The 13,430-nt window shown below is 44.3% G+C and overlaps 1 protein-coding gene across 1 annotated transcript in view; it reads left to right on the top strand.

Moving 5' to 3' along the window:
- The first annotated feature begins 744 nt into the window (after window positions 1–744).
- LOC143975842 (uncharacterized) overlaps window positions 745–13,430 on the top strand; it is a 136,386-nt gene continuing 123,700 nt past the window's right edge. Inside the window, exons 1-3 of the mRNA XM_077478407.1 lie at window positions 745–1,001; window positions 3,291–3,406; window positions 8,553–8,915. Coding sequence (XP_077334533.1) covers window positions 793–1,001; window positions 3,291–3,406; window positions 8,553–8,915 — 688 coding nt within the window. The 5' untranslated portion in view covers window positions 745–792. The remainder of the gene's footprint in view (window positions 1,002–3,290; window positions 3,407–8,552; window positions 8,916–13,430) is intronic.

The following is a 13,430-nucleotide window of genomic DNA, read 5'->3' on the forward strand; positions in this document are numbered from 1 at the left end:
CTGAGAGCCAGGCCTTCTCATCCAACATCAGTGCCTGACCTCAGAAATGCACTTCTGGAAGAATGGTCAAACATTCCCATAAACACACTGCTAATCCTTGTGGACAGCCTTCGCAGAAGTTGAAGCTGTTATAGCTGCAAAGGTTGGGCCAACTCAATATTGAACCCTACAACCTAAGTCTGGGGTGCCATTAAAGTTCCTGTGCGTGTAAAGGCAGGTGTCCCAATACTTTTGGTAATATAGTGTATATATATATATATATATATATATATATATATATATGTGGGGTTACATATACTTTAAGCCTCTCTGCAATGTAACAATACACCCTCCAATCTGCTTCAACTGTAGTTTAATAGAAACAGTACAGAGAGTGGAGTGCAATACACAGACTTTCTGAAAGCCCTGCTCAATATTGCAATGAGAACATTATATAAAACATTGATGGAAATGGAGTCGACCTTCTGAGTTTAACATAGTTGCAGTCTTCTTCAATTGTATTAAGTGAGCACCACATCATTTTACTTGCAAAGAATGGCTTTTTGACATCACAGATGACTTTAGGAATGTGCTGGAGTGATATGGCCTTGGTATATGTATCTGTATGTAATTCACAGCGGCAGAAAGAGAGAGGAGGGCATGTGGGCACACACGTGGCAAGGGGTAGACCGATGGGGGTGGGATGGATTTTGTTTCAATTTATGTATCAGAGTTTGTACTGCATGCAGCCATTGTTCAGGACACTTGGATCAGTGGATGCAGATACATTGTCCATACTAATATGGGCTGCAGATGGATTCGAAAAAAGGGATGTTCCAGTGGGATCTGGGAATGGAAGAAAGAGACAGCTCTTCAGCTGTTCTCCCCGCGAATTGGTTGGATTTGGAGCCAGAGCTCAGACGAGAAAGGGAACTATATGCTGAGCTGGAATTTAAGACCCTGGCATCACTGGTACAGAAAGACCAAGAGTCATCCAAACAAGGGGCAAAAATGGCCAAGTGGTGAGTGACCCTCATATATTACACCGAAGATAGCATAGGATGGAAAACCACATCTCCAGTACGCAACTATAAATTCTGCATGCCTCCAAACTACTAAGTCACTTTATACACCTCTCCGGTGTCTACAGATTTCTAGCTTTGCACTCAGGTATATGGGGCCTAAGTGACCAAAAAAAAAAAAAATGACTTAAAAAAAAAAAGTGCAATCTGATCTTTAGCCAAGATACCTTTTTTTTAGGGTTCATTCATACCACAGTGCTTGTGTTAGCGTATTCATAAAGCATATATGCTGACATGCCATTTTACAATATGGTGTACTGCCTTTCACCACATATTGCAGTGAATGCCTTAATTTATATATGTATATCCATCAAACATGCACTGCAGCACATTTCAGCACACTGCAATAAAATGCAACATGTCTTCTTTCTTTGTACACCAATGCAGGTCCTTGCACTGGATTAGAGACAATGGTACTTTGAATCTGTGTGGGAAGCAATATGGCCAACACTAGGGATGTCAACTAGCCCTTTTATGCTGCGTACACACGATCGGACTTTCCGTTAGACTAGGTCCGATGGTCTTCCCGACTGACTTTTGGCGGAGCTCCGACTGACTTTCTGAATGAACGGACTTGGCCACGCACAATCACACCACAGTCTGACGGATTTGAACGTGATGACGTACGACTGGACTAGAATAAGGAAGTTCATAGCCAGTAGCCAATAGCTGCCCTAGCATCGGTTTTCATCTATCGGACTAGCATACAGACGAGCGGATTGCTCCATATGAACTGGGTCCGACAGATTCATTCTATTGGACCTTTTCTGTTGAAAAGTCCGGTTGTGTGTACGCGGCAGTAGAGTGGGTAAAAGACAGAACCTCTGCTTCAGAGTATCTAAGTGCCGGTTCACCAGCGTGACTTTAAAGCCGATATCCCTGCACAACTTCATCACGGCTTGCTTTTACAGAAGTTAATGCAAGTGGTGATTAAGTCACCCCAAAGTAGTGCAGCAACCTTTTACTAAGTCGGATGAACTTGACTGAGCTGCACAAATTGGAATTGTTAATGGACACGACCAATATGGATTTAAAACCTTGACATGGATCTACAGTCTGTTTTGTTTTCGATAGTGTAGGGAAGTATTATGAGGTTTACTTCTGCATCTGTCCTATTGAGGAGGTTTTCACTCACTTTCCCTTACCTTATAAATTTGCAAATCTGTGAGGAAACAGTAAACAATATAAACCTGACCAAGGGTCTAACACAACCCCCCCCCCCCCCCCCCCCCCGCAAAACTAAAGAAAAATGTTGGATGAATATTAGGTGACAGGGTGACAGTCTCCATTGGGTGATGATTTGATGACTAAAGCTGGCCAAAAATGGATAGAAATTTGGCCGGGTGAGCAGGAACCGGCCAAGATACAATGCATCCATGGTCGTTCCTAATTGGCAAAAGTCAATCTGAAGATTAGTGTCAGTGTATTCTGATAGCAGAGTAGTCCCCACTGTCAGAATACAATAATACAGGGGAGGAATCCTTCATCCACCTCCAACCCATATATGGGCAGATTTAGAGGGTATTGAAGGCTTTCTCCAGCAAAGGCTGGAAAAAGAATGTTAGGATAGGATGGAATCCTTTACTTATCCAAACACTTTCATCCATAATTTCTGCTGGCAACGAATCCGGCTGTTGAGGTACCAGCAAAGATTTTCACAGTGTGCCCCACTACCTGTCCACAGTGCTGGAAAATATGCCTGATGGAGGTTGGCTTGTGCATGCATGGTCCACAGACCTCTTGTGTCAATGGTGGTCTTTCTCAAACCTTGGAACTAGGGAACCTTTCTTAAATCTAAGAGGAGAGGTCAGTGGGAAAAATGTTCTCTACACTGGTGGACAGTGAGAAAAATGCCCCCCATACAGACAGCTAAAAAAAGACCAAGAACATTGCGGCCAAGAGGCATTGACCATGAAACTATGCATGGAGCGCAACTAGCCACAGCTCAAGGGAGCCTGGTTGAGAGGCCGGTAGCCAACTTTAGTTGTTAACACTGGCAGACATTCTCTGCTCACATTTTATATCTTTTTGTGGGTTTTATTATTATAGTTATTATTTTTATTTAATCACACTTTTGGTCTTGTTTAGAAAGCTTGGTAAATGATTAGATTGGTTCTATGAGGAGAACATAATCCCCTTCCCTCCATTGTTCATGTAGGTTCTTGTAGTAATAACTGTACAGCCAACTCTGTGTCTGATAAATTGATCACAGTGACTTTTATCTATCAGGACCTGTCTGAGGACTAAGAAGCGTGCAGAGATTTCCTTTCGTTGTTGTCTGAATATGGGAAATGTTGTAATGATCATCGTCCTACTGACAGTCATCATCTCACTTCTCTTACTGTGTGAGTCTCACTGTATTAATATATCTCTACTTTATATGATGTCTAGACATGGGGTGCAGTTTACATACAATAAGCTGTCTCCTTTAGCCAGCAACACCTGTCTGCACAAGCTGTCATTGTCTTTGCGTGCACCCTGGAAGTCTAAAATCCTGGGTGCTCTATAAAGCAATTTGCACCCAGGGCTTGCTTGGTAGCTCTACCATTCTCATCACCTGTGCCTTCTTATTGGCCCCCTATCACATGGCTGGACAAAAGAAAGGCACAGAAGAGGCAGGGTTACACAATGACAATAACAGGTTGTCCACAGATCCATGAAGATGCCTTTTACCCAGAATAGGAGACAGTTTACCATTTCTAAACCATCCCACAAACTTGCTTTTCTCTATACTGTCTACTATCTATATAAGTTACAATTGGTTTGAAGTCTCATTCAAGGGTGCCGGAGATTTACATAAAATGGTTTTCCTTTAAGAAGTTTGGGGTGGGTAAAATAAACACACATACCTCCATGCTGTCACTTTCCCCCACCAGCTCTAAAACCAAGAGCTGACCAATCAGATGACCAATGATTGCTCAGTTCTCGGTTTTCTCAGAGCAGAAAGCAGTGACTGTAAGTCCCCTCTGCCCCTCCAGCACTCCCTGGAGCGCCGGGTAGGAGAGGGGCAGATGCAACTGGCTTTGGATCTTAGCCGCATGCTGAGTGCCTGAGCCAGTTGTCAATCAGGCAGCTGGGGGGTCTCCACAATATGATCGGGATCCTTCCAGAGCCTGGAGCAGCTCTGTGGCATCAACAGACAGAAGGCTTTAGGCCAAAAAAAGCTTTGTCCATGCTTACCTTATACAAAAGTCGCTAGATGTAATACATATCTAAACCCCAGAACAAATATGTAATATATTGCAGCTTACAGTCCTGTGGTAGTTTTGTTAATTTTTTCAGCCTTTCTGTCACTTACCTAACTTTACTAGCTGATCCTGCCAATAACACACTTCTTGTCCTGGGGTGACAATGCTCACTCTACTGTATCTATGAAGAAGCAACATTGTAACCCTTGGCTGCTCTCCTGATTGGGACCACCAACACCCCATCTCTTCTCATCTCTTCATAATAGAAGGGTGGTATTATGTGGTTCACAGAAGAAAAGAGGGAGAGCTGATAACAATGTTTGAGATGTTTGCAGTGTACATGTAGTGCACAGAAATGTACAAGGATTTCTGGCAATGCTTTCTGTACCTGCAGGAAATGTATTTGAAAAAGTGAACGAATGCAGCCGCCACATCTAAAGAGTTTTAGGCTGTAATATATATATATATATATATATATATATATATATATATATATATATATATATATATATATATATATATATATATATATATATATATATATATATATATTACAATATACCATTATTCTGTTTGTGGGTTTAGCTATGCACTATATTACCAGAAGTATTGGGATGCCTGCCTTTACATGCACATAAACTTTAATGGCATCCCAGTCTTAGTCTGAAGGGTTCAAAATTTAGGTGGCCCACCCTTTGCAGCTATAACAGCTTCAACTCTTCTGGGAAGGCTGTCCACAAGGTTTAGGAGTGTGTCTATGGGAATGTTTTACCATTCTTCCAGAAGCACATTTGTGAGGTCAGGCACTGGAATGGACAAGAAGGCCTGGCTCGCAGTCCTCTCTAATTCATACCAATGCTGGTGTTGCCCCTGCTCGCACGTTTTCCTCGCTCAGCATAGCAGCGCACAGTTACAGGCAGAACAGCCCCATTGCTGTAAGTCCCAACGTGTTATCAGACTGTTATCTTGACATGTTATTATATGTGGATAATGCACACCTCTCTGCCTTCCAAAGACTGGGGAAGTCCAAATGAACTGAAAGTATAAAAGAACACAGGGGGCGCATAGGCCTAGTACATTATCCTCAATACATGTTTTTATTTAATAAAATAGAGGGGAAAATACTCACAAACCAGTACTTGCATTATCATAAAATCATCCTCTTAAATCTATATGCAAAAAATCCACACCACTTGGACATGTTCTGTAGGCTCTGAAGAAGAGGGAGACCTTGAAACGCGTTAGCTAATGTGACTACATGTGGTATAGATTTTCGCATATGGATGTAAGCGGATGATTTCTTGATAATTCTATGTCACAAGTACTGGTTTGTGAGTATATTCACCTCTATTTTATTAAATTAAAATATGTATTGAGGATAATGCACTAGGCCTACCCGCCCTCTGTGTTCTTCTATACTTTCAGCACTAGACATGTGCAATTTGTTTCATTCCGAATTAGTTTTTCGATGAAATTTGGCATATTCGTTTGTTCGGAAATGGACAAAAGACTCTTTTGACGAATGCATAGGAAAACTGAAAATCTCCTATCAAATACTTACCGTAATTTTCCTTTCATGGTGGACTCCATGGCAGTCTACATGTGGGTTAACCCCACATCCTCTGCAATGCTATAGGACCCCATTCCCATAAATCTGAGCTCACAGCCAGAGACTGTGTTCTGTAACTAGCCAACTCTTGACCAATGAGAGGGAACTCCGTCTGCCATGGAGTCCATCAGCAAAGGAAAATTACGATAAATATATGGTATTTATTAGGACATTTTCAGTTTTCCTGACAGACTCCATGGCAGTCTACGTGTGGGAAATACCTAACCAAACTACACAGGCGGGTATGCTGACAAAAATAAATTTTATTTGCCCCGTCCACGAACAGGATTCTTAAACCAAAGTTCACAGATGATAGAGAAGCAGGTTCTATTCAATAATGTGACATCATTCATTGACAGTTTTCTGTGAATGAACAAACTACAAGCACCCTTTGTAACTGGGGTAGATAAACTTGCACTTTCAATGGGCCGCAGGTGCGCTGATACAGTATGTGCTCTCCTAATCCATTGCCGTGTCCTCCAACGTATAAACATAAAGCCCATACAGAGGTCCTGCAAAAAAAATGTACATTTATTATTTCTTTCCCTAAGGCTGGCTTCACACTTGAAATGGATGTGGCTGACAGCAGGGGTCTGGTGCATCCATGTTCTCCTTTTCAGGGATGAAGCAGGGACAAATCAGGCATTTTTTCCTGAATTCAGACCTAAAACTGAGCCAAAGATGTACAGGCACTGATGTTGGACTCGAAGGCCTGGCTCGCAGTCTCCGCTCTAATTCATCTCAAAGGTGTTCTATCAGATCTGGATTCTGTGCAGACCAGTCAAGTTCCTCCACCCCAAACTTGCTCATCCATGTCTTTATGGAACTTGTCTGTGAACTCGTGCGCAGTCATGTTGGAACAGGAATGGGCCGTCCCCAAACTGTTTCCAGAATGTTGGGAGCATGAAATTGTCTACAATGTCTTGGTATGCTGAAACCTTAAGAGTTCCCTTCACTGGAACTAAGGGGCCAAGTCCAACCCTTGAAAAAAAAAACCCACACCATAATCCCCTCTCCACCAAATTATTTGGACTGGTGCACAAAGCAAGATCCATAAAGACATGGATGAGCGAGTTTGGGGTGGAGGAACTTGACTGGCCTGCACAAAGTCCTGACCTCAACCCGATAGAACACCTTTGGGATGAATTAGAGCAGAGACTGCGAGCCAGGCCTTCTCGTCCAACATCCGTGATATTGATAATTGTATACCCGACACTGAAGGCATAAGTGTAAGATAGGTACAGAGAACTATATATAGTATAGAACTAATACTGATGATGGTTGTGTATACTATAGAATTGACACGTAGGATTGTATACTGTATAAAATTGACACAGAAAATTGTATATAGCATATAACACTAAGCAATGTTTACAGTAGAGAATTTATATAGAGCATAATATACAATCTATTTTGATCTTAAAAGGGAAGTACAGGGTTTTTTTTTTTTTCTTAGATTCATACTTACCTAGGTGGATGCAGCATCAGACTAATTCTTCATCTGTCCCCTGCCGCCTCTTCACTGAGAACAGAGCCACCGAACACCGCCGATGGCTCAGTTCTCACAGATCCCCCAGCGAAGAGATGTTGATTGTCAGTCAGCATCTCTCCTGCCCTGCTCCTCCACACTCATTGGAGAGCTGAGCTGTGGAGGGGCAAGGGGTGGCCGTCTTAGCGGCTGGCTGATAGGATGAGACTGCCATCAATCCAGGCAGCTGGCGGATCCAGACTTCCTAATGCTGGCCAAACACTATATGAAAAATCGTCCAAATTAATTTTCGAAAAACAGACATTCGGCCGTGAGAGTAAACGATAGTGCCATCATGTAATGACCGAAAAACCGCTCAGTGGACATAAATGAAACATTTTCACCCAGGGCTCACAGCAATTCTTTTTATCCATGAATAACAGGCAGGAGAGCTTCTGGCTACCTCTTTAAGTCAGTCCTGACAAAGTTACGGATTTCTGCCCTTCACCAGATAGTGAGAGAATCTTGAACAGAAATGTCTTTATGACCAAAGTCCTCACACAAAGGGATCTCATGACTCAATGGTATCACATCTATCTCTAGTCCAGAAGGGGGCAAGTTTAGGCAATACTGAGAAGAGAAACCCTGTTTAAGACAAGCTGTTTACTATTGCTTACCTTACCATAGCCAAGATATTGAAAAGGACTCTAGGTGCATTACAAAGAGGCACGCATATCTTTAGAAGGTGAACAGAACAGCTATATCAAGGCAAAAGTGGCCCTCAGTTTGCATTCACAAATAAGTGTTCTGAAAGTTTGGGGAGAAAGGCACGTTTCTGTCCATGTTTCCAGAAAAAAGCAGGAAAACACGCATTGTGCTTGCAGTGCCATTATCTCTTAATGGTTGCAAACGTGGGTAACAGTCTCAATAGAAAGCATGGCCAATGCGCTTGGTTCAGTCCCAAAAGAAGATACATGAGCTACTTTGGGGCGTTTATCATGGGTAGGGCAGCCCATTAAGTGAAGGAGTGCTCTATTCTGTTGTGCCTCAAAAAAAAAAAAAAAAACGCAACCTGTGTGAATGCAGCAAATGTTTATGATCCTAGGGAAGGTGGGCAGAGCTGGGGTCAGGTATTCACCTTTGTGTGATAGATGTAGGATTCTGGTAGGACATACTGTATTTGGGTGGTGTTGCCTGTAATTTATCCCTCGTCCTTCTCTCGTCAGACCTTCATATATCTAACCAGCAGCGTGATATAAAACAGAAAGCAGAGGAGCTCCGCACAAACCAGAGCCAATGCCAGGAAGAGTTGGCAGACCAGCAGAAGATGAATATGAACCTGCAGAGTAACATCACTTTCCTGATACAGGACAATAAGTCCAGACAGGAGTTGATGATGTCCCAGTTCCAGCAAACACAGGAACACTATGTTCAAAATACAGAGAGGATGAAACAGAGCTGCCAGCAACTTTACAAGAATTACAGCAAGCTGCAAGAGACGTACACCTACTTGTGGAGCTCTTATGTGTTTCTTCATCGGGATAGTGCCATACTGCACAACTGCCACCAGAGAAACCCCAGTGATGAAGGTACCATGTTTACAGTATATATCTGATATGAATCATTTAAACCCACATGGAATCATAAAAAAATATCAGACAGACATGGTCCTACCGACACTTTCTTGTTACAGCCGTTACACAGGGGGAGTTATTTACGAAAGGCTAATCCACTTTGCACTGCAAGTGCACTTGGAAGTGCAGTCGCTCTAAATCTAAGCCCCTGTACACACGGTCGGAGATTTCAACAACCAAATCCGTCGGATTTTGTCCGTCGGATTTTGTCTGTCGGATCTTGTGCGAAACTGTTGCATACACACGGTCGGACTAAGTTGTTGAAAAATCCGATCATTCAGAACGTGATGATGTAATTTCGTTACGATGGGACTACGTTCAGGCTAGTAGCCAATAGCTTTGATGTAGGAATTTGATCTGAGCAAAATTCTCTACACATGATCGGAGTATGTCCGATCGAACCAGTTGGTCGGGAAATATTTCCAACATGTTGGAAAATTGGGTCCGACAGATATTCCGACTGAATCAGTCCGATGCATACCACACACAGTCGGATTATCCGATGACACGGTCCGATAGGACACATTCCGACGGATTCTCCGACCGTGTGTACAAGGGCTAAGGGGTAGATCTGAAATGAGTGGAAGCTCTGCTGATTTTATCATCCAATATTGTACAAACTAAAATGCTGTTTTTTACTTTTCTTGCATGTCCCCCTCAGATCTACAGCGACTTTACTTCCAAGTGCACTTTCAGTACACTTTCGAATGCACTTGCAGTACAAAGTGGATTTAGGTCAATAACCCCCCTGCGTGTCTGTATAAGACTTTTACGATTCAATAGGAACCTTCTGAAGCTTGGATCCGCCAGCTGCCTTGACTGATGGCAGTCTCAGCACCCAAGCGAGTAGCTGAGACGGCCGTTCCCCACCTCTCCACAGCTCAGCTCTCCAATGAGTGTGGATGAACACAGCAGAAGAGATACTGACTAACAGTCAGCGGCTCTCCGCTTGGGGAGTTGAAAAACTCCTCTCAGAACACACTAGTTTTGGGGGGGTTTTACAGCTATAAAACACTTAAACCAAAAACAGTTGATAACAGCCTATGTGTGCATGGACACATAAGATAGCATGATGGGGAGTTTATTGACTGTAAAAAACAGCAGCTGTAAAAATGTCCAAAAACGTCCAGTGTGCAAAAAGGCCTAAAGCTTTGTTTTTTTAAATTATAATAACAAACATGTTATACATACCTGCTTTGTGCAATGGTTTTGTACAGAGCAACCCCAATCCTCTTCTTCTGAGGCAAGTGCCCCCATGCGTGCTCACTCTCTAGCCGATCTGCCTGTGTCTATTGACAAAGAGCAGGTGGCTTGACCCGCTCCCCCCACCGCTCATTTGGCACAGCATTTGATTGCCAGCAGCAGGATCCAATGGCTCCCGCTGCTATCAATCTGCCTAGAGAGGATGGAGAAAGCAGCAAGAGCTTCTGCTGTCATGCACATCACTGGATTGGGGTCAGGTAAGTATAAGGGGGGCTGAGGTTTTTTTGCAGCACAGAAGGGTTTTTCAACTTAGTGCATAGAATGTATTAATGTGAAAAACCTTAAGGCAGGGTTTACATATGTGTGAATTGGATGTGGGTTTCACCGCATCCAATTCACATGACAGGCGAGTGTGACTGGGATACAACTAAAGGCCATGTGTGTGTAAAGGCAAGTGTCCCAATACTTTTGGTCAGGGGTTTTCAAACTACGGTCCTCCAGTTGTTCAGGAACTACAATTTCCATCATGCCTAGTCATGTCTGTGAATGTCAGAGTTTTACAATGCCTCATGGGATGTGTAGTTTCGCAACAGCTGGAGGGCCGTAGCTTGGAGATCCCTGATCGAAACCATTCCACTGTAGCTCTGGCTGTATGTTTAATGTTGTTGCCCTGCTGGAAAGTGAACCTCCGCCCCAGTCTCAAGTCTTTTGCAGACTCTAAGCCCCTGTACATACGGTCGGACATTCTGCCAACCAAATCCTTCGGATTTTGTCCGTCGGATTTTGCCCGTCAGATCTTGTCCGAAACTGTTGCATACACACGGTCGGACTAAGTTAAAAATCCGATCATTCAGAACGTGATGACGTAATTTCGTTACGATGGGACTAGTAGCCAATAGCTTTGATGTAGGAATTTGATCTGAGCATGCGTGGCACTTGGTCCGATCAAAATTCTCTACACATGATCGTATCTCTACACATGATCGTACATGATCGAGTATGTCCGATCAAACCAGTTGGTCAGAAAATTGGGTCCGAAGGAGATTCGGACCGAATCAGTCCGATGCATACCACACACAGTCGGATTATCCGACGACACGGTCCGATAAGACGCATTCCGACGGATTCTCCGACCATGTGTACAAGGCTTAAGGCTACTTTCACACTGCGGCGAGCACCGGCGGTAAAGCAGTGCTATTATTAGTGCCGCTTTTTTTACATTTTAGCAGCGCTATTCGGCCGCTAGTGGGGTGGTTTTAACCCCCACTAGCAGCCGAAAAGGGTTAAAACTGCCCGCAAAGTGCCATTGCAGCGGAGCTTTGCCGGCACTGCCCCATTGTTTTCAATGGGCAGTGGTGCTTTAGGAGCCGTGTATACACTGCTCCTATAGAGCTGCAAAGATGCGGCTTGCAGGGCTTTTTGACCATCCTGCAAACATAACAATCCAGTGTGAAAGCCCAGATGAGGCCCTTTACAGGCGCTATGCAGGCGCTATTTTTAGCACTGTAGCGCCTGTAAAGCACCTCAGTGTGAAAGTAGCCTTAGCCCTTGTACACACAGTCGGACATTCCGACAGAAAATGTCCGATCGGACCGTGTTGTCGGATAATCCGACTGTGTGTGGGCCCCATCGGACTGTTCCCGTCGGAATATCTGACGGACCAAGTTTTCCAGCTGAGCTATAAAATTTTCCGACAACATAATCCGATCGGACTTTGTCCGATTGTGTGTAGAGACTAGTGATGGACGAACTTCCGACGGAACGCGGCCGATAGTTCGCGAACCGGAACGTTCGCGGCAGGCCCCATTGACTTCAATGGGAGGCGAACTTTGCAAACCTACAGGTCAAATTTGCAGCCACAAAATAATTAATAGCTGTGCAAACATAGTCCCACCACATGGCCAATGACATAACACATGTATGAGGTGAATCAGGGATCGACAACTACAAGCATTCTTTTTTTATATGGGAAATTGTTGTGACAATTCAGGACTGTGGAGCACATGAAGGCAATGAAGGAGAGGGAAGGTCAGGGTAGGCAAAGAAGAGGGTGCAGGAGATGATCACCAGCAGCGTGACATACAGCAATAACACCTGTACCGTGATAGAGTCATCTGACACCAGCACCGTGATAGAGAGCACTGACATCAGCAGCGTGACATACAGCAATGACACCTGCACCGTGATAGAGTCATCTGACAACAGCACCGTGATAGAGAGCACTAACATCAGCAGCGTGACATAAAGCACTAACACCAGCACCGTGATAGAGAGCACTGACATCATTAGCGTGACATAAAGCACTAACACCAGCACCGTGAAATACAGCACTGACAGCAGCACCGTGATAGAGAGCACTGACATCAGCAGCGTGACATACAGCAATGACACCTGCACCGTGATAGAGTCATCTGACAACAGCACCGTGATAGAGAGCACTGACATCAGCAGTGTGACATAAAGCACTAACACCAGCACCGTGATATACAGCACTGACAGCAGCACCGTGATAGAGAGCACTGACATCAGCAGCGTGACATACAGCAATGACACCTGCACCGTGATAGAGTCATCTGACAACAGCACCGTGATAGAGAGCACTGACATCAGCAGCGTGACATAAGGCACTAACACCAGCACCGTGATATACAGCACTGACAGCAGCACCGTGATAGAGATTACTGACATCAGCACCGTGATATACAGCACTGACACCTGCACCGTAAGCAGCCCCAGGAGGAAGTCAGCATAGCACAGGGATGGTGGGAGCCCCTCATAATGAGCATAGCACAGGGATGGTGGGAGCCCCTCATAATGAGCATAGCACAGGGATGGTGGGAGCCCCTCATAATATGCCCAAAAGAGGTACAGCCGCAGGAGGATGTCAGCACAGCAAAGGGATGTTGGGAGCCCCTCATAATAAGCAGCCTCAGGAGGATGTCAGCATAGCACAGGGATGGTGGGAGCCCCTCATAATAAGCAGCCCCAGGAGGAAGTCAGCACAGCACAGGGATGGCGGGAGCCCCTCATAATATGCACAGCAGAGGTACAGCCCCAGGAGGATGTCAGCACAGCACAGGGATGGTGGGAGCCCCTCATAATAAGCAGTCCCAGTAGAAATATGACACCACTCAACCTCTTCAAAGAGGAGGGTACGGGCATATAGTACGGTGTGCTTTTTTTGGACAAGGAAGTGAGCCAAATGAAGAAAGAAGGTCTCTGTGCTCGATTAAAAAAATAGTTTATAGACATATACATGGTCTACTG

The sequence above is a fragment of the Lithobates pipiens genome, unplaced genomic scaffold (genome assembly GCF_037356315.1).
Source record: "Lithobates pipiens isolate NorthernLeopardFrog02 unplaced genomic scaffold, aLitPip1_a1.2 Scaffold_1, whole genome shotgun sequence".
NCBI lineage: Eukaryota > Metazoa > Chordata > Amphibia > Anura > Ranidae > Lithobates > Lithobates pipiens.